The sequence below is a fragment of the Armigeres subalbatus genome, chromosome 3, assembly GCF_024139115.2.
Source record: "Armigeres subalbatus isolate Guangzhou_Male chromosome 3, GZ_Asu_2, whole genome shotgun sequence".
Classification (NCBI taxonomy): Eukaryota; Metazoa; Arthropoda; class Insecta; order Diptera; family Culicidae; genus Armigeres; species Armigeres subalbatus.
In genome coordinates this window covers 330,579,907-330,600,653 of record NC_085141.1, presented here as the reverse complement: position 1 = coordinate 330,600,653, position 20,747 = coordinate 330,579,907, and the positions used below count along the sequence as shown (strand labels likewise).

At 39.5% G+C, this 20,747-nt stretch overlaps 1 protein-coding gene across 3 annotated transcripts in view; it reads left to right on the top strand.

Moving 5' to 3' along the window:
• LOC134225652 (uncharacterized) overlaps positions 1-20,747 on the top strand; it is a 312,634-nt gene that overhangs the window by 277,891 nt on the left and 13,996 nt on the right. For all 3 annotated transcript variants that reach the window (XM_062705909.1, XM_062705910.1, XM_062705908.1), the window contains 2 exons: positions 7,738-7,874; positions 7,936-8,185. In XM_062705909.1, the coding sequence (XP_062561893.1) occupies positions 7,738-7,874; positions 7,936-8,185 (387 nt within the window). The remainder of the gene's footprint in view (positions 1-7,737; positions 7,875-7,935; positions 8,186-20,747) is intronic.

The window sequence follows — 20,747 nt, the reverse complement described above, 5'->3', positions numbered from 1 at the left end:
AAAACGCACTGGCGGACATTGACTGGAAATTTATTGAATCGACTAGCAGCTTCAAAGATGCAGTGGATTTCTTCAATACTGTCCTGGAAGATGCCTTTTTCCATAATGTTCCAGTAAGACAACCCCCGCGGAAACCTGCATGGTCGTATCCACGCCTACGCGCATTTAATCGACAACGTTCAACCGCCCTCCGAAAATACTGCACTTCTCGCTCACCTTATTACAAACAGCTTATTCGCAAACAAACGGTACCGCAAGTACAACCACTTTCTTTACAATCGTCACGTCAGACGCACGAAAGCGAATTTACGCAAGAACCCGAAAAACTTTTAGGGTGGGTGTACCAATTGTCACCATACATAAGAACAACTATTTAAAAAAAAATAAAATTTGTTATTATCCTTAAAATTGATTTATCCATAAGTGCCACCAGCTGTGGCACTATTCTTAATTTTGGTTCCATATTTGGCAAATCCCATTATTTTCTTATGGGATTGGCGAAATTGGGACCACTAATGCGACAAATGATGCAAAGGACGTCAGAAATTAGGCAAAATCAATTTTTACAATTATACTTTTCTTGTTTTGGAGGAAATCAAAGGTATTATCGTATCATATGGATATGCTTTATCAATAGGAACTTGGTTTGCGGTGATTTGATTGACCATTTGGCATATAAAGCCCTAGTGCGACAACTGGTGCTATAGCCATAACTGGTACATCTAGCCTAATCGTCTATCAATTCCAAACGGAATGAATCTGGGCTGCCATGTTATATTTTTCTTGGAAATGACACAGTCAATACCGAAAGCGAGAAATGCAATCTGTTTGCACGATAATTCAAGCAAGTGTTCCACGATTTCTCTTCCTCGGCGGGACAAGTGCTAGCTGCTACTGCCGGGATTTCACGCGATCTAATTAATTTTGATATTCCCCACAAAACTGAGAACATGGTGATGACTGCAATGCGCAAATTTAAGCTTTCCTTTGCAACTGGCCCCGATGGAATTCCATCTTCAGTTCTGAAACGGTGCACTGTTAATCTCTACCGCCCTCTGGAGAGAATTTTCCAACTCTCGGTACTGCACAGCGAGTTACCTGCACTCTGGAAACACTCGTATATGTTCCCGATCCACAAAAAAGGGTCAAGCTGAACATTTCTAATTAACGTGGAATTATCTCTCTATGTGCTTGTTCAAAATTGTTCAAGATTGTTATGCATGACTCTTTGTTTGCCTGTTTTAAAAACTACATCGATTTCGACCAACATGGCTTTTATCCGAAGCGGTCGGTTAGAACGAACTTGGTACAATTCACGTCTAGCTGTCTTCGTTGTATGGATTTTGGATGGCAAGTTGACGCAGCGTATATATTTAGATCTGAAAGCAGCATTCGATACTGTAGACCATACAATTTTGCTTGCTAAATTGACGATACTCGGCGTCTCATCAACGGCTGTGGATTGGTTTAGGTCATACCTGGTGGACCATCTGATACGGGCTAAAATTGGCAAATCGGAATCTGAAGCTTTTGCCATCAATTCGGGAGTACCTCAAGGCAGTAACCTGGGCTCTCTGCTGTTCTCGATCTTCCTAAATGATGTTTTTCTGCTATTATTACCAGGCTGCCGCCTCTTCTACGCAGACGAAAATGTACTACATTATAAAAAGAATGACAGATTGCACCGACCTACAGAACATGCTGTGTACTTCTGAAGACTGGTGCTCGAGAAATCTGATGGGCTTAAGTATTGAAAAATGCAACATCATTTCATATCATCGAAAAAACGCATAAATCATATTTGACTACGTCATATCTGGACATTCGCTTGCTCCAGTTCAGCATATAAGGGATCTTGGCGTTATCCTGGATACCGGACTGACATTCACACTTCACTACGATGATATTGTCGCCCGAGTGAATTGTCAATCGAGCTTCATCTTCAAAATCACCGACGAGTTCCGTGATCCGCTTTGCTTTAGAGTACTTTACTGCACCCTCGTGCGATCAACACTTGAATCATCTGCTATTGTTGGGTGCCCTTTTCAAGGTACGGATGTAAGATGAATAGCTGCTCAAGTCACGTTTCCTGGGAAGCTGTTCACCGGAAATATCGATTGTCCAAAATTACTGTCGCAACTTAATCTGTATGCACCTGAAAAACCTCTTCGTCAGCATTCCTTTCTGTATCTAAAATCACAGACTTGCAATTATGCAGTACACGAACCAACTCGGTCAATCAACCGGTGCTCCTATGAGTTTTTCGACATGTTTGACCTCAACGTACCAGTCGACGTGTTTCGTCATCGGATACTCGACTCTGTCCGTGCCGTTGGCCGTAATCAACTAACTTAAGTTTTATTCAATTAGATTTTATTAGATTAGATTTTAATCTAGAAACAAACAAATTTCTCATTTCTACCTTCTCACTTCTCCCTTCTTGCGTCCCTTCACGTCTCACATATTACTTCTCACTTCATATTTCTCACTTCTTTTATCTCACTTCTCACTATTTACTTCTTACTTTCAAAAATCACTTTTCACTTCTCACTACTCGCATATTAATCCCTAATTCACACTTCCCAAATCTTACACCTCACTTCACGTTAATGTTTTCTCACTTCCTCTTCTCGCCTCTCACTTGTCATTTCTCATTTCTTCCTTCTTACTTCTCGCTTCTCACTTCTCACTTCACACTCCTCACTTCTCCCTTCTTGCTTCACACATCTTACTACTCACATATTACTTCTTATTTTTCATTGTACATCCGATTCTTTTTTTACACGGGGGATGCGTTCCGTGTAAAAAAAGTTTTCAGTTCAAAATTTGAAAATCCGTGTTAAACAAGTTTTATGATTTCTCCATGCCAAATGGAGTAACTTTCCAAAAATTTTGTATGGGATTTTTTTACACGGCCGTGTAAAAAAAATCCCTGTGAAAACAGAATCGGGTGTATTACTTTCAACTTTTTACGATTTTTACGTGATTTCAAGACTTTTTTGAAAAAACGCGTAATTTTTTTTTTAAATCTGCGTAAAAAGCAGCATAAATTTAAAAATCCGCGTAAAAAGCGACCCCAGAATGCAAATTTGACAAATTTGGTTTAAGACAATATGGTTGGAGCTTTACTAAAAAACAATAATGTGAGCAACATAAACTGTGTCAAAAAAAATTGTACTTACAGTATTTAATGGCTCGGATATAAAATCATTTATAAAACGTATTCAATGAATTAAAACGAACGTAACTATCGTTTTGGGAAAAAGTACAATATATATTAGGGTGGCTCAAATTAGTATGGAAAAACCTTTTTTCAAATTTTTTGATGGGCCGCCCTCTTATTCGGTTCTATTTGATGCCCTGATGCTCTGGACAAAATTTCAGCCAAATCGGTAAACATTTGGACGGTGCTAAACTCGTTGGAAGCTTATATGCAAAAATGTATGCAGAAACATCCAAAAACAGTAAACTGCAGTTGGACGGCACAATGTACGATCAAGAACCATGATACTCGTTCAGTTCTTGTAGAATTAAATACAGAATGTTATGCAGAAAACCGCGAGAAGATTAGAGTTTACAAGGCTAAGTTATTAGCATTTCTCTGAAGAGGGGTTGGAGAGAATTTCGTTTCTTTTACCTTTGAAAAGAAATAAATTCACCCCTACAACACTCCAGTAAAATGCTTATATCTTTGCGTAATGAACTTTAATCTTCTCGCGGTTTTCAGCATAACATTCTGTATTTAATTCTACAAGAACTGAATGAGTATCATGGTTCTTGATCGTAAATTGTGCCGTCCAACTGCAAATCACTATTTTGGGATGTTTCTGCATACATTTTTGCATATAAACTTCCAACGAGTTTAGCACCGCCCAAACGTTGACCGATTTGGCTGAAATTTTGTCCAGAGCATCAGGGCATCAAATAGAACCGAATAAGAGAGCGGCCCATCAAAAAATTTGAAAAAGTGTTTTTTGAGCCACCCTAATATATATGTTTGTCTTTTCAGCGTTAAATTCAACAAATAAGCAGTCTAATCTTTTCGACAGAAAAAAGATACAAAATCAAAGCCAAAAATTGTCCGTAGAGTGCTCAAAACGTTATCAAAAACATTATATTAACCCTTTGTACACCCATTTTTGCTACAATGACGCTCTGATTGCGCTTTTCATAGATTTTTGCCAGTTTAGGGATTGTATCCGGGGAGAGATTCTGTCATTTTTCTACGAGAACCTTCTTCAATTGGTTTTAGCGGTGTATCGTGTATTGTATGGTACATGTACATTGTATGGTATGTACGTATATCGCATTAACTTTAGCATCTTATGTTGCACCATACATGATTTTGTGTTGACTGTGGAATAATAGAACTATGGATAAACCTTAGGTTTTCGATGCACCTGAAGCACCTCAATCTACAACATGACCACAACTTTGCTTCGGTGGCAATTTGTTGGATCTAATCCTGAAGCTGGTTTGTGCCATTCTCTAACCACTCCGTAGGTCCCGAAATAGTTAAATTTTATCATATCCATGAATTCTGCTAGAACTTTTGCGGCTCAATAAATCATTTTTGAGCATACTCCAGTCACTTAATCAAACGTGCTAAAAAATTATTATTCGCTTTTTACTAGCATTTTCAATCACTAGATAAAGCTTTCCTACGAAACCCTACATGTGCTAGATATTGATTACTGACAGATCATTGTTTACTAGACAAATTTTCTAAAAAGCATTCAGTGTACGGAATATTTATTGGCGTCAATTTTGTGACTTTTTGAGTAAATAATTTTAATTTATTTGTGTACTTTTTAAGGTGAAATGTCCCGCAGCATTGCATTTTCAGAGTCACCAATCTCAACATAGAAGCAACGAATAACTGTCATCTTCTTATTTTAGTTTTGCTGCATCGCTAGAAAGACGACAGTTACTCGTTGCTTCAGTATTGAAAGTGGTGCCCTTGAAAATGCGAGGTGGAATAACATAGAATTCCACAAAGTTTGTCCTTAATATTTCAAGTACTGACGAACAAAAGAGGCTTAGTTCAGACAGTCGAACGTCCCATGAATCAAGGGTGCAGTAACTCTGGTAAGGTATTAGGGGAAAATACTAATTCTTGGCAGTCTAAGACATTCGCCAAATTGAAAGATAAAAATAATGAATAATTACACTGAAACTCAACGGGTATACATTTGTATGCTCTTCCTCAAATTTGGACCAAACTTCATTAATTGGCCTTGACTTCAATTTTATTAGAACTGATACGTATTTACGTAAGTTTCCACGGGTAAGAGACATTCTGACAAAAGAAGGTCTTTTCATTATATGTTCGTTCATCAAAAAAATCCCTGGAGTGAGACTACAGTCATTCAAGAAACCCATGGAGTAAAGTCTTAGAGTCTACCCGCGTATCCAAATGTCTATCGTCCAAATTAAAATACGATGCATGCTTTTTGTGGTACTTCTGGTTCTGCACTATTAAAAAAATCTATGAAATAAGGCCTCAATCATACAAGAAAACAATGGAGTAAGGCTTCAGGATCTACACGCGTAGGCAAAAATGTATCGGCTAGTTCTGAAAGTGGTACTTTCTGTTTGTGGTCCTAAGAGTAGAATGTGATTTAATCATATGTTCTGCGCTATCCAAGAAATCTCTAGAATAACAACCGTCTAAGACGAGTTAAGTAGTCTCCATTTAATTCCACCAATTATTTCGATATCTTTGGTCGTCTTCAGTGTCTCGTACTTGACTCAACTTTATGAAGATATTGGAGAATACTTAACTCGTTTTAGATGGTTGAATACATTCCACTAAAAAGAGCTTAAAATATTTTTTCCTCTAGAATAAGGCTCCAGTCATACAAGAAATCCCACACGCATAATTCAAGGTCTATCGATTAGTTTCAGATGTGGTATATGCACTTTGTAGTCCTCAGAATAGAATGTGACTTTGCCATATTTGAAACAATCTGGTAGAGTGCAAATCTTAAAGGTTTACTTCAGGGATTTCTTGAATATATTTGATAAGAATACACATGATAAGAACACATTCTACTCAGAAATCAACAAATAGCTTGTTCAATGGGGATGCGGAGCTGGGGATTTAGATGTAATTGTGTGAAGCCAACTTAAAAACTCACAAAAGCAAACAACATTCAACAGTTCGAAAAAACAGTCTTTTATCTTTGTTCCAATACAACATACTCGAAAAAATGTCTTCATATGTGCTGACCACTGGTATTATTTGTGCCGTGAAAAACGCGATCTGTTAGTCATTGTGGCTGCTATTTTTTAACTCAGTCGTGATTTTTTCTAGAGGACTTAAAGGACTCTTCAATCTAAATCGTATGCCATCAATTGCAATTGTAGATGATAGTTTATGCTTTAAGGTCACTCCTGACGAAATCCAAGTTTAAAAGTGCTCGCGTTTTCGGGGGCACACCACTCGATTCGGAAGCAACGCACAACAGTCATTTTTATTATTTCACGCATGCTGCGACGCAGCAAAGCTAAATCAACAAAAATGACAGTTGTGCGCCGCCTCTGAAACGAGTGGTGTGCCACCGAAAACGCGAGCACTTTGGAACTTGGATTCCGTCAGGAGTGACCTTAAGTCTATTTCGTTCGTCATTTGATAAGTATTATGAGTTGGGTTAAAATTTTTGTAATTAACATTTGACTGCAACAACTGGAATCGCTCCCCTAATGTTGAATAGTAAACGGACTCAGCGAATGTTATTTTCTTTATATTGCTGCATTGCTGGATAAACCAGTGGGAGGGGATGGCAAATAATGCCGTTCGGTGGGATTTTTTCGGGCACATCACAATCACGAACCACAGCGAAGACAGTATAGGAGTGTGGCAATGTGGCATGGTGTTCTTCCTCTCCACAAGCTGGCCGTTTGATGGCATTTTGCCCGCGGTGCAGGAAGATACAGTTTTATGGGAATGTTGATTTTTTTTAAGGACGTTGGATACGCAGCGAAATGTGTTTTTTATACTTTTTTTAATCAATGCGAAATGTGTTTGTGTTCCGTGTTTCGAGCAAATTGTTTCAATCTGAAAAAAAAACAATCAGATGATCAATAAATCAATTTACACTTTACAGTATGCAATGATTAACTACACGTCATAAGCAAAATCAATTCCAATTTTCACACATAACTATATCTTAATATTATTCCGACTTTTTAAGGTCTTGGAAGTGTACATATACGTGGCTACAAGCGCGATCCAGGATTGCGAAGGTGCTGTACGGTTAAGCACTAATTTGAGCTGATATATTCCATTTCTACTTTGTTCTGTTGATCCTTAATTGTTGCTGTGCGTTCGACTAAATTTGTTAAATTGAACTAAATGCTTCTATCTGGCCATTGAAATCTTGAAGGATATATATAACAAAAATGATGACAATGTATATGCCTCTGCTTTCTGTTTCGCAATGATCAAAATAACTAGCGACCGACTAAATTTCCAATTTCTGCTCTGCATGCTAAATAAACATCAAACACCGCAAACAGCACATCCAACAGCTGAAATCAACAGTGCTATGAATGGCACATTCCGTAACACTATTGTTCACATTCTCTAGTGGTTTAAATAATTCATGAATATAGAAAAGGATCTCTTTTCTAGTACTGAAAAAAAAGCACTAACAAAGGCAAACTGATTGACGTGATTTCTCGTTTTATCTCTGTTTCCTTATATGTTCGCTATTGATGGATCCCAACCGCCAGTCAGCTTTGGCGGCCAGCCGGGCAGCGGTGGTTTTGTCAGTTCCCGAAGTGAACCGATCTCGCTGGCCACCCTCGACAAGGACTGCTTCATCATCCCGGTGCATAGTTTAGATCGGTTTCTGCCGGCCGGAATTCCCGTGAGTATTACCCGGCGCTGATTACGTTCCATAATTGAGCAGTTTCCAATCCGTCTTATAGCTTCCCACCCCAGAAACGACAGACCCATCCCAGTCCGGACCGCTCAGCGTGCTCGAGGTTTCGGACCCGAAAATTTGCATTCTGGCACACCTTATGAGCCCACTGGAACCAATCGACCCACTGCTGGAATCCCCCCTGGCGCACCCGCTAACGAAGCAGCGGGCAGTCGCTTCGGAGTTGCTGAATGAGGTGCAGCAGGGCAACAATGCCGTCGGCGGGATGCTGCTGGCCAATATGGAGCGAAGCTCGGGTAGGTTTCGAATTGATGAGTATTAGGGTGTTCTGAAAATGCTGTTCCGAAAGTCATATGGTGTAGAATTCTAAAACGACATATCTGATTTTTTGGAGGAAAATCATTGCTGTGATTTAAAACTCCATTAGAAAGTATGCATTTATATTTTTTGTAGCATTTCACATCACTATAGGGTAAAACTAGCAACCCTATAACCAGAGACCGGCGGAGTGAAAAACTGACGAAATGGCAACGTATGAAAATGCATGAAATCGTTTAAATTATACTGGCAGCACTTGAAATTTTTGCTTGCTTCTTATGGAAGCAAAAAGTAAACAAGTCGAATTGGAACCGCTTTTGACGGTTCGATTGGAAACAAGATGGCGTCTTCGCCGATCTCTTATTCTAGTATTTCTACGTAAAACGACCTATTATGGAGGGGTTAAGCACCGCGTCGAAACAAAATTGATTTCGAAAATTCTTTAAAAATGAACTGTTTATCTTTTTGCACATTGCAGTAGTCAAATAGGATGCTCGTTAACTCTAGTTTCGTAAATATGACTTCAATAGTGTTAAACTTATGTTGTTTTGTTTTTACCACAATAAAAACAAACCACCGCAATAATATGACGCAGCTGCCAATCGTTGCGATATTTTTTGAAGGACAATTCTATTGTTGCGGTATTGCCTGTATTTCTTATGGAGAGCGATACCACAACAATAGGACCTTAGCACTACCGCAATAATAGGCTCAAAGGAAGCAATTTTTTAATGGGAAAATCTGATTCTCAAAACCCTTCAAGTTTGGATTTTGGAAGATGGCATGAAAAATATTGTACCAACATTCAAAGAAGATACTTGACCATTCGGTGTTCCAGCCAATTTCGACACCAACCGGAATAAATCCATTCCTCGAGTAAGAGTCCGACTGGCAGTAAAGCAGTTCCCGCTTTTTTACTGATGAGAAAAAATACTACCCATCTTTTATGAGAGCCGAAGTCCCTTTGGAAATCAGTCGGATACAGTGTATCCTTCCGGTAATCAGGTTTCTAAAAATGTCAATAGAAACTGGTGTTCACCAACGATGCATCAAATGGGAAGAATCATGAAAGTTACCGGTTATCTCAGGCAGTTTTCGATGTCGATCAAAATTTTATCCGTAATCGTGATGTTTCCTCTGAAGAATTTCGATGTTGATGATTATATGGATCCAAGCTACGTTGCGGTTTTCTGCAAGTATTCTCCAATGGTTGGAATGTTTTTTCGTTTTGCTGTTTTGGTGAGATCAAACTATATTAACTATATTAATATTTGATTTTATCTGTGTTTGCGCGTTTCATCTGTTTTGAAAATTTTATTGATTTTAAAAGACAATTGTTATAATAGACGAAATTCGGTTGAGTATGGCGTCCTAAAATGATTAATTTATTCTCTGATGAGGCTTTCTCATGAATCAATACAAATAATATTTTACATATCTTCTCTAGAATTTTGGATTCACGTGATTCTTAATAAAAAACGACCAGGTCCAGAAAAGGCTCGCTTATCAATTCTGGATAGAATGTGCGAAAACTGTTTTTTAGAAAATTCTGCATAAAATCTATTTTTCTCGAAATAGATACTTAAAAATATATAACGATGAATTGTTTCTTTTTTTTTTTGTTTTATTCCTTTCAATATGCGTGCATCTTTTCAGAAGATATTAATGACATTAGTATTTATGTTTCTTCATTTTACGTCATTGAATGGTTTAGATTTTTACTGGTTTTCTTGAGTTTATTTATTTACAGGGGTTAAACAAAAAGGTTGCAAATATGGGTATCTATCTTCAAGGCTTTGCGAGACGATGATCACAGAAACATTTCCAAAATAATAGTGTATACCCAACGTATTTTTGATCTGCAGCCAGCATTGGTCAGCATATTAGTTCTAGTTTTTGGGGAAAGCATGAAACATGATGACAGTAAATGTCACATAAAATGACAAGCAGAAAAAAAATGCATTTTTAACATACTCTCGAAAAACCCGGAACATCTCCGGTGGCCAAGGGACTATTTCAGGTTTTTCATTGGAACAGCACACTAGAAGAGTTTCCGCGTCCGATGGCCCCGGTTTCATCAAAATCGGATCACTCTACGCAATGTTCTGCTGATTTGAACTTCGACAAAATTTTGTCTTATTATCTTATCTCAACCTTTTTGTCTAACCCCTGTACTTCCCAGGAGTTCCATTAAAGGCTTACGACACTTATGTAGGTCCTCCTCAAAGGTCGTACCCTATGTAGGTTGGTATTTAAGCATTTTTCTGGGATTTTCGAACCCCCTTCTTGTTGTTAGATTTCATAAAAATGATTTTTAATTTATATGGTGCATAAGAAAACATCAGACCCTCTCCTCTATAAAAGCTTATGTAATGCCGTAATGTAATATGTACAGCCCGTTATATGATTTAATGCTTTACAAACCGTCGTAGAGTTTTTATATCTTAGATAAAGGTTTTTTCATATGCGGACATTATTTTGCTTAGGTTAATAAATAACTGTAACTGTAAATCAGTAAATATAATAAAAAAAAACACAAGCACTTAGCGGGAGTTGAAAATTTCCACTCTGAATGGTTATTTAAGGAAACCATTATTTTTAAAGTATGCATGCTTCCTTGTTAAAGTATGCATATACGTCATGCATTACATTAACTATGCAAGTATATATTTTTATATCTTTATTCCATATCATAGAACAAATTGTTGTCAAGAACTAAAAATTATTGAACTGGTATCCAACATCATTGATATAACCATCACGCCTTTATGCAACTGTCGGATCACCACCGAAATGAATTTCAACATAGTTATTGTCGGTTTCTGGTTATATAACTGGTCCATGACAATGCTAAATACAGTTGATTTGTTTTTACCACGTTTACATATCTTTTAATTTTCGCCAATCTACAATATTTTTTCAAGTGGTGATGAGAAGAATTAGAAAACATAGGTATTTTTTTAACGAAAAACTCATGTTATTATGTGTGATACTGCTTCGCATCTTCCTTTCTTATCTTTTAGGATTCAAGAACCCTGTCTTTCAATTTTCAATCAAAACATTCCTCGACGGATGACTAATGTTTTCATCTCTGAAGGATGCAATTCATTTCTAATCATACCGGTGTGGAAAGGATCTTGCCTGTCCTGGACTTTCAAAATAAAATTTGGTGAGAGAATTCCATTCTATACATTATTAATTTACATTAAAACTATATGAAACTATATCATTATATATAAAAAAAACCATCAGGGCACCCGATTGAAGCGATTTGGATAGGAAGAGTGGAATCGCCAACATCCTGTTGTTAACATCTCGTGGATGAAGGGCGGGCTCTTCTCCCCATCTATTGGGTCAATCTGGGAAATGAGGGCTAGATTATATTATTGTATGTACAAACTTTCTTCTGGAAGGAGATTCTCTTTTCATCCCGTGGATTCGCATAAGTGATTCTGCTTATGAAACCACCCCACCCATTTTTGGCCCTTCATACAGGAGTTTGATGAAATACAAACAATAGTATAATCATGATCAAATCGTTTGTCAGATATGGCCAGTGCCATCATCATCATCATCAAAGGAAGCAATTTTTTAATGGAAAATGTTGATTTTTCATCATTTTTAACGGAATTTAGTCAAACAAAAGGTGTTCTAGTGGTTTATTCGAAGAGTTTTATCGGATCCACAATTGTTTTTGATGCTATTATATCCAGGATGGACTATTTAAACACTACTGCGACATTAGGACATACCACATCGATAGGACGTTTAACCGTTTTGCTTGAGCTTGAGCTTGATTGACTGCTCGTAGTTGCTACTCCATTATGACCAGATCAGCTGTTCTTGCACAGGGAACCAACAGATGTTTGCTTGGGACTAGCACACATCTTCAATGTACAAGTACTGGTGATCTCATTTGTTAGGTCATACTGGCGCCTGCCACGTCAGAATGCAAGTCAATGTAGGGAAGAGGGAGGAAATGATGATGCAATCACTCGCCTACTGCAAGCCGAATATACCTCTGCACTTGCCACGAATTCATGCGGAATTTGTTGGAATTTCTGGGTTAGGTTGGAGAGGCAGAGGTCCGTCTTGGTTAACGAGCTGCCAATGTGATAGATAGGAGAAGGTAACTGATGGAATTTCTAATTGGATGTAGGAAACGAGCTCTATAGCTCATTTCCAATTCTAGCAGATTACTGTTAGAATACTCAAGTTGAAGGTATAGGAATAGTAATGGAAACGGTATGGAAGTCCATTTCCAGTTCTAGCGATTGCTAGAACATGAGAAATAAAGAGAAAGATACAAAGTAGGAGAATGGAACGGACCTGGGATTGAATTCACGACCTCCTGCGTATGAGGCAGAAGCAGTAGCCATATGACTACCAAGCCCGCTTCGAAACAAGAGAGACCACGCACTGAACTGATTAATTTTATTACCGGCCGCGCAATGCAGAACACAATAATTCGGCCGACCGCGCGATCGTTCTGCTGTCCGAAACATGAGAGATCACGCAATGAACTGATTAATTTTATTACCGGCCGCGCAATGCAGAACACAATGTTTCGTCCGACCACGCGATCGTTCTGCTGTCCGAAACATGAGAGATCACGCACTGAACTAATTATTTTTATTACCGGCCGCGCAATGCAGAACACAATATTTCGTCCGACCACGCGATCGTTCTGCTGTCCGAAACATGAGAGATCACGCACTGAACTAATTAATTTTATTACCGGCCGCGCAATGCAGAACACAATATTTCGTCCGACCACGCGATCGTTCTGCTGTCCGAAACATGAGAGACCACGCACTGAACTAATTATTTTTATTACCGGCCGCGCAATGCAGAACACAATAATTCGGCCGACCGCGCGATCGTTCTGCTGTCCGAAACATGAGAGATCACGCACTGAACTGATTAATTTTATTACCGGCCGCGCAATGCAGAACACAATATTTCGTCCGACCACGCGATCGTTCTGCTGTCCGAAACATGAGAGATCATGCACTGAACTGATTAATTTTATTACCGGCCGCGCAATGCAGAACACAATAATTCGGCCGACCGCGCGATCGTTCTGCTGTCCGAAACATGAGAGATCACGCACTGAACTGATTAATTTTATTACCGGCCGCGCAATGCAGAACACAATGTTTCGTCCGACCACGCGATCGTTCTGCTGTCCGAAACATGAGAGATCACGCACTGAACTAATTAATTTTATTACCGGCCGCGCAATGCAGAACACAATATTTCGTCCGACCACGCGATCGTTCTGCTGTCCGAAACATGAGAGATCACGCACTGAACTAATTATTTTTATTACCGGCCGCGCAATGCAGAATACAATAATTCGGCCGACCGCGCGATCGTTCTGCTGTCCGAAACATGAGAGATCACGCACTGTACTGATTAATTTTATTACCGGCCGCGCAATGCAGAACACGATGTTTCGTCCGACCGCGCGATCGTTCTGCTGTCCGAAACATGAGAGATCACGCACTGAACTCACATCGATAGGACGTTTAACCGTTTTAACTAATAACCCCACGCTCGCCAAGTCATTCTGTACCTGGTCAGCCCACCTAGCGTTTTGTACATGAAAGATTTGGTGCGGTGGTAAATCTTTTTCGACCGCAGTTTCTTCTGGAGCCCGTAGTAGGTTCGACTTATACAGGTAATGCGCCTTTGTACTTCACGACTAACATTATTATCAGCCATTAGCAAGGATTCAAGGTAGACGAATTCCTCGATCACCTCGAAGGTATCTTCGTCTATCGTATCACTGGCTTTGGCTGTCGTCGGCGAAAAGTGGAATTTTCACGCAAGATTCTTACTGAAAAGTGTTGACGTTGCAGCAATTCACCAACGACCTTTAGTTTTCAAAATAAGTTAAGTTTTGACAAAATTGAACTGAAGTTTTGCTGGATTAATAATACTTCAGAAAATACTATGCCGAAAAAATAATTTCTTGTGTCAAGTCCGCTATTGTCCGTTACTATAGACTAAAAGCTAAGGCGATAAAACATATAAAATGAAAATGTCCTTGCTAGTGAATATTTTATTTGAAAAATATTTTCACAGACAAACAGAAGTAACACTTCAAATAAATCTATCGCTGTCGGAGACGAGCCAGCCTCGGGCTGAAAGTCTCCCTAATAAAGACAACAACAAAAATCTATCGCTCATGAATTATTTTGCCTGTTTTGTCTCTTTCTCCTTTTTGTCCCGTTCGACATTTTGTCCTTTTCGATCATTTGTTTCTTCAACCTTTTGTCTTTCGACCTTTTGTACTTTCGACTTTTTGTTCCTACCCGGAAAAAATAACCGTGGAAGAGATACGAAAATCGCTTAGAAGACGCGCCCGGGATCCTGCTGTTTGAAATCAAGATTCTAATGATTTCTTGATCGCAGTATTCCACATGTTAACCATAAACAATAACATGTACTTCCCTAGTGTAGAAGTGCTAAATGAACACTAAGCTGCGAGGCGGCCATATCCCAGTGGGGGATGTAATAGAAGAAGAAGATGTACTTCCCAACATGCAATTAGGTTCAGGTTTCCTTTTATATAAGTTCCATATAAATGCATGCACACTTGTTCATTTATTCAATAAAACAGATGTGATAAAATTTTCCTAAAAAGTTTAGTGACAAAATGAATCATCGCACAAATGTACCATGCGTCTCCATATGCTTTTATGCTGCTGACAGTTTTCAAAATCCCTAACTATCATTTAACCTCTCAGGTTAACCTCAGGCCCATTTTTACCTGAAAAATACTCATGTGGACATTCAGATATCGCAATAATATAGATTATCGTAATATCGTAATATCGTATATATTTTAACTTATCTGAACATGAATCATGCATCATGCAATCATGCAATCATAAATAACTATATAGTATAAGATACTGTAGATCACAAATCTACAGTTGTTGAAGGATACATGGATATACCGTACCATACGCACCGCGTTCTTTTCAAGCTCTTATTATGGTAGTTGTATATAAATATTTTGCAGGGCTGGGCTGAAACATGATGGGTTGACAGTGATGGGCAAGCAGATGAAGCGAGTGATGCGGTGGGAGTCCATTAGCGAACGAATCTGTGTGTTGAGGATACGGGGCAAATTCTTCAATTACAGCCTAATCAACGTTTACGCACCGACAAACGATAAATCCGACGACGTGAAGGACACGTTTTATGAATGTCTTGAAAAAGCCTATGGAGAGTGCCCACATGACGTGAAAATTGTTATCGGAGACGCTAACGCACAGGTCAGTAGAGAGGACTTTTTCCATCCCATAATTGGTAGGGAGAGCCTTCACTCCGCTACCAATGACAACGGCCTACGGCTAGTAAATTTTGCTGCTGCCAGAGGGATGGCCATCAGTAGCACCTACTTTGCACGAAAGAACATCCGAAAGCACACCTGGAGACACCCAAATGGTGAAACTTGCAACCAGATAGACCATGTTCTGGTGGATGGGCGCCATTTCTCGGATGTTATCGATGTGCGGACATTCAGAGGTCCGAACATTGACTCTGATCACTACCTCGTTCTCAGTAAAATTCGATCACGGTTGTCAACTGTATCGAACGAAAGATCACAGCGAACGATGCATTACAATATCCAGCGATTGTCGGCGGAAGGAGTATCGGCTGAGTACCGCCAGAAGCTCGACGAACGGATAAGTGCAATCAACGTTAGCGACAACATCAACGATCTATGGGAGTCGATCCATGAAGCGGTGAGCACGACAGCACGAGAAGTGGTAGGCGCTGCACAGGGGCGACCCAGGACGGGTTGGTTCGATGTGGAGTGTCAGAGAGTGACAGACGAGAAGAACGTTGCCAGAAGCCGGATGTTGGTGTCGGGTACCCGATCGAATAGAGATCGATACAAGGAAGCAAGAGCAGCCGAAAACCGAATCCACCGCAGGAAGAAGAAAGAATATGAAGAACAAGTGATTAGCGAGGCACAGGAAAAAATGGAGCAGAACGATATGCGAGGGTTCTATGAGTCTGTCAATGGCGTGCGTAGAAAGACAGCGCCATCCCCCGTTATGTGCAACGACCAAAAAGGGATTTGCTGACAGATAAAACCGAAGTGGCTGCCAGATGGAAGCAACACTTCGAGACTTTGTAGAATAGTGGAAGTGACGGTGCATCGGTGAGCAGAATAAATATTAGCGACGATGGACAAGCTGTGGAGTCGCCTACACTCGATGAGGTTAAAAAAGCTGTTAAAGAGCTGAAAAACAATAAGGCTGCGGGGAAGGACCAGCTCCCGGCTGAACTTCTCAAACATGGCAGTGAGCAGCTATATGGGAAGACGAGGAAATGCCTGCTAGCTGGTTGGACGGCCTCATTTGCCCTCTCTTTAAGAAAGGGCACAGACTGGAGTGCGCCAATTACCGAGGAATAACCCTCCTTAATTCGGCGTACAAAATTATGTCCCGTATTCTGTTCAACAGATTGAGACCGCTTGAAGAGTCCTTCGTCGGCGAATACCAAGCAGGTTTTCGTGAGGGCCGATCAACGACGGATCAAATGTTTACCCTGAGACAAATCCTTGATAAATTCCGGGAGTACAACTTGCATCTGCTTATTGATTTCAAGGCGGCGTACGATTCAGTGAAACGGAATGAAATATGGCAAATTATGCTTGAACATGGTTTTCCGGCGAAACTTATACGGCTGTTTCGTATAACGTTGGACGGATCGAAATCAAGTGTAAGGGTTGCGGATGAAATATCGACGTCATTTGTTACCTTAGATGGATTAAAGCAGGGTGATGCACTCTTGAATCTACTGTTCAATATAACGCTCGAGGGAACGATCAGGAGAACTGGTGTGCAAAGAAGCGGTACCATTATCACAAGATCGCATATGCTCCTGGGATTTGTGGACGATATCGATATTATCGGGATTGATCGCCGTGCCGTGGAAGAGGCTTTTGTGCCTTTTAAGAGGGAGACAGCGAGGATTGGACTCACGATCAATACCAGCAAAACGAAGTATATGGTCGCTGGCAATCAACGTGGGTTCATTAGTGGTGGTGGTAGGGAAATGGTGCTGGATGGTGAAAAGTTTGAAGTGGTAGAAGAATTTATGTATCTTGGAACATTAGTGACGTGCGATAATGATGTTACCCGCGAGGTGAAAAGGCGTATTGCAGCTGCAAATAGGGCTTATTACGGACTTCGTAGCCAGTCCCGTAGTCTACAAACGGAAACAAAACTCGCGCTGTATACTACTCTGATTCTTCCGGTGGCTTTATACGGCCATGAAACATGGACGGCTGCGGACAATACTCGGCGGTAAACAGGAGAACGGTATCTGGCGGCGCCGCATGAAATACGAATTGTACCAGGTGTATAAAGGGCTGGATATTATTAAGCTCATTCAACACGGCAGACTACGGTGGAAGAGGCCGCAGGCTTCGTGGAAGGACGCGTACACGATGGCTTTTTGCAGTTGAAGAGGACCTGAGGGCGCTCAATGTTCAGGGCGACTGGAAGCGATTGGCCCAGGATCGAGTCCAGTGGAGAAGGATACTCAATTCGGCGTAGGTTCATCGAAGAGCTTCGACTTGTCTCAATTAATTTCCATAAAAAAAAAACTCACGAATGTCGACCAGCAATTGATATTTTTTCTGGTATTAAATGTATATTTCCACGGTAAATTTCTACAGGAAAATCTTCTTAAGGAATATTACTTGAAGACTCAGTAAAAAATTTAGAGACAACTCTCGTTAAATTCTTGATTCTTCAGTTCTTCTAGAAATATCTTTGGACATTCTTCCAGGATTTTCTCTGAGAATTTCTATATGAACTTCTCCAAAAATCGTTCTTTCTCAAATTCCTCCAGAAGATCTTTCAGGAATTCGTCCGGAAATTTCAGGGATTTTTCCGAAACATCCTTCAGAAGTTTTTGGATTTTCCTCTAGGAGCTCATCCGTAAGTTAGTCCAGAAATTCCTGCGAAAGTTCATCCAAGAATTCCTTCCTTCACGAATTCCTCCAGCAGTTCTTTCAGGAATTCCTCCGGAAGTTCTTAAGAAATTCTTCCCGAAGTTCCCCCAGGAATTACTCCGGAAGCTCTTCTAGTGTTCCTCCATGCATTCCTTCGAAAGTTTCTACAGGAATTCGTCTGGAAGATTGTCCAAGAATGCTGCTGAAAGATTCTTCAAGAATGCCTCCGGAAGTATACTCTGAAATTCCTCTGATATTTCTTCCAGGATTTCTTTCGGAAATTTCGGTAGCAATACTTCAAGAAGTTCCTCCAAGAACTCATCCAGAAGTTCCTCCAAGAATTGCTCCAGAAGTTTCTTCAGAAAGTTCTTCAGGAATTCCGCCGAAAATTCCTTCAGTAGTTCCTCAGGAATATCCTTCAGGAATTCATCAGCAAAATCCTTCATGAATTCCTCCAGAAAATGCCTCAGGATTTTATCCTGAAGTTTCTTCCACAAATTCCTCCTGAAATTCCTCCATAAAATCCTCCTGCAATTCCTCCGGAAGTTCCTTCAGAAATTTCTCTGTACCTTTAGAAAACCCTTTGGGTGTTCCCACAGGAATTCCTCCGGAAGTTTCTTCAGGAGTCTTTCCTCAGGAATTCCGCCGGAAGCTCAATCAGGAATTAATCCGGAAATTGCTCCAGAAATAAAAAAAAATGGCTAACTTTTGGTTTCTAGCAACGAAAATTTCTACAGCTTCTGTCGAAATATTGCGAGAAGATAGAAAAAATCGAACCGGGGTCCGACGGTCGACTATCGGAGAGTTGTTCCACAAACGTCAAATCACTTGATGCATGGAACAAATTTTTGGCTTATGTGAATGTTGATTAATAAAATCAAAGAGAAATATGTAACTTTAAACGAGTGTTCTATGCCGCTATATTTTTAAAATATATTTCATGATGATTCAAAGCTTTTCGTCGTATATTTATGTAATTTTGAATCAATTCTCGAATATTTCTGAAACCAAGAAATATCAACACTGTTCGTCCAGTGCGTGCCATTTGAAGTTTCCAACACTTGATCTTTTGCTTCTCTGTCCGATCTGGTCTAGTTTGGACTGAAAACCTCGTTGTTACCTCGTCAGAAGCGGGTGGCGAGCTGTGTTATATTAGAAATTTAGAGCGTACTCGTCGATAGAGACCCTATCTGCATACGATGGTATATGAGCAAATCGCACCACCTTCCTTTTGCCAGTGGAGAGATATCTGCTTCCACACTGGTATTCTTTCCTCCCTCTTCATACAAGAGTTTGGCAGAAGGAAGTTCGTGAGATTTATATCATCACAAATATTGCCCTCCGCTCGCTTTGAAATCCACTTCTATAAAACATTCTTCATGGCTGCCGTATCCTAACGGAACTATAATATCTGTACTTTTGCCTCCAAATTCTATCATCAACATGTACGTCTAAGCTTTTCCACAAGATTTTGAAAACTTTCATGAATTTAGGTGTGGGATATTGTTGAAAATTTGGATTTCAACTAGAAATTTCCCATGGATTGTTTTTTTTTTAATGGGAGCGAATTTTTTTTTCTTTAAGAAATTTGAATAAATTTTCCCAGTAATTAGTCTAAACTTCACAGTGAATTTTTTTGGAGTTTCAACGGAAATTAGCAAGAAATTTTACAAATTTTACAATTCTTTTCCAAGGGATTTTTTTATTTTTTAAGCGAAGCCAAAAACTGTCAGCGGCAACGACGTGGTGCGACGGCGACATCTCTAATTGCTGGTGAAAATTTCTAAATTCTTCCAGGATGAGTTACCAAAAGAATTTGCGGGAGATTTTCTGATTAAATTTTCAAGGAATTTGCGATGGAATTCCTGAAGGAAATTCTGAAGAAAATTCTAAAGAGAATTAGGAAATTTCTAATGGAATTTACTTCTACTTACTTACTGGGAAATCACTTCAAGAACTTCTGCAAGAATTCCTTCGGGATATTATTCAGGAATTCCGTCTAGAATTTCTCCAGGATAGAGGTATGCGCCGCCGTCCTACGCCATCGCCGCCGATATTTTTACATCGCCGTTTTAAATCTGTCACGCAACTGATTTTTAATTCTAATTTCATCTTATGATCTAATTTCCGTAGAATTTTCCGAATGATATCCTCGAAACATCCCATTGAAACTACTGAATTTTTGTTAAAATGATAATTATTTGCTTGAGAATTTCTTACATTTACTAGTTAAAATATCGTTTCTTGTTGATATACCGAGTAGATGTCCGTCACAATTTCCCATGAATATTTTAAAAAAAACCTGTACAAATTTCAAACACTTCTTGTCTTCACCGAGTCTTCTGTTATCTTCGACACCTGTGTTACTGTAACTCGAGAATTTAACTTTTGATGTTAGCACTGATTTTATTCGAAAACTTAAAGGAAAATATTTCATATTAGAATGCAAAAACGCAAATGTGTGCAACGATTAATTTGCGAATGGATCTCTGTTGTACAGTAGTATTGTGTATTAAACTAGAATTTCAACAGCAAGAGTTATTTATTGAATT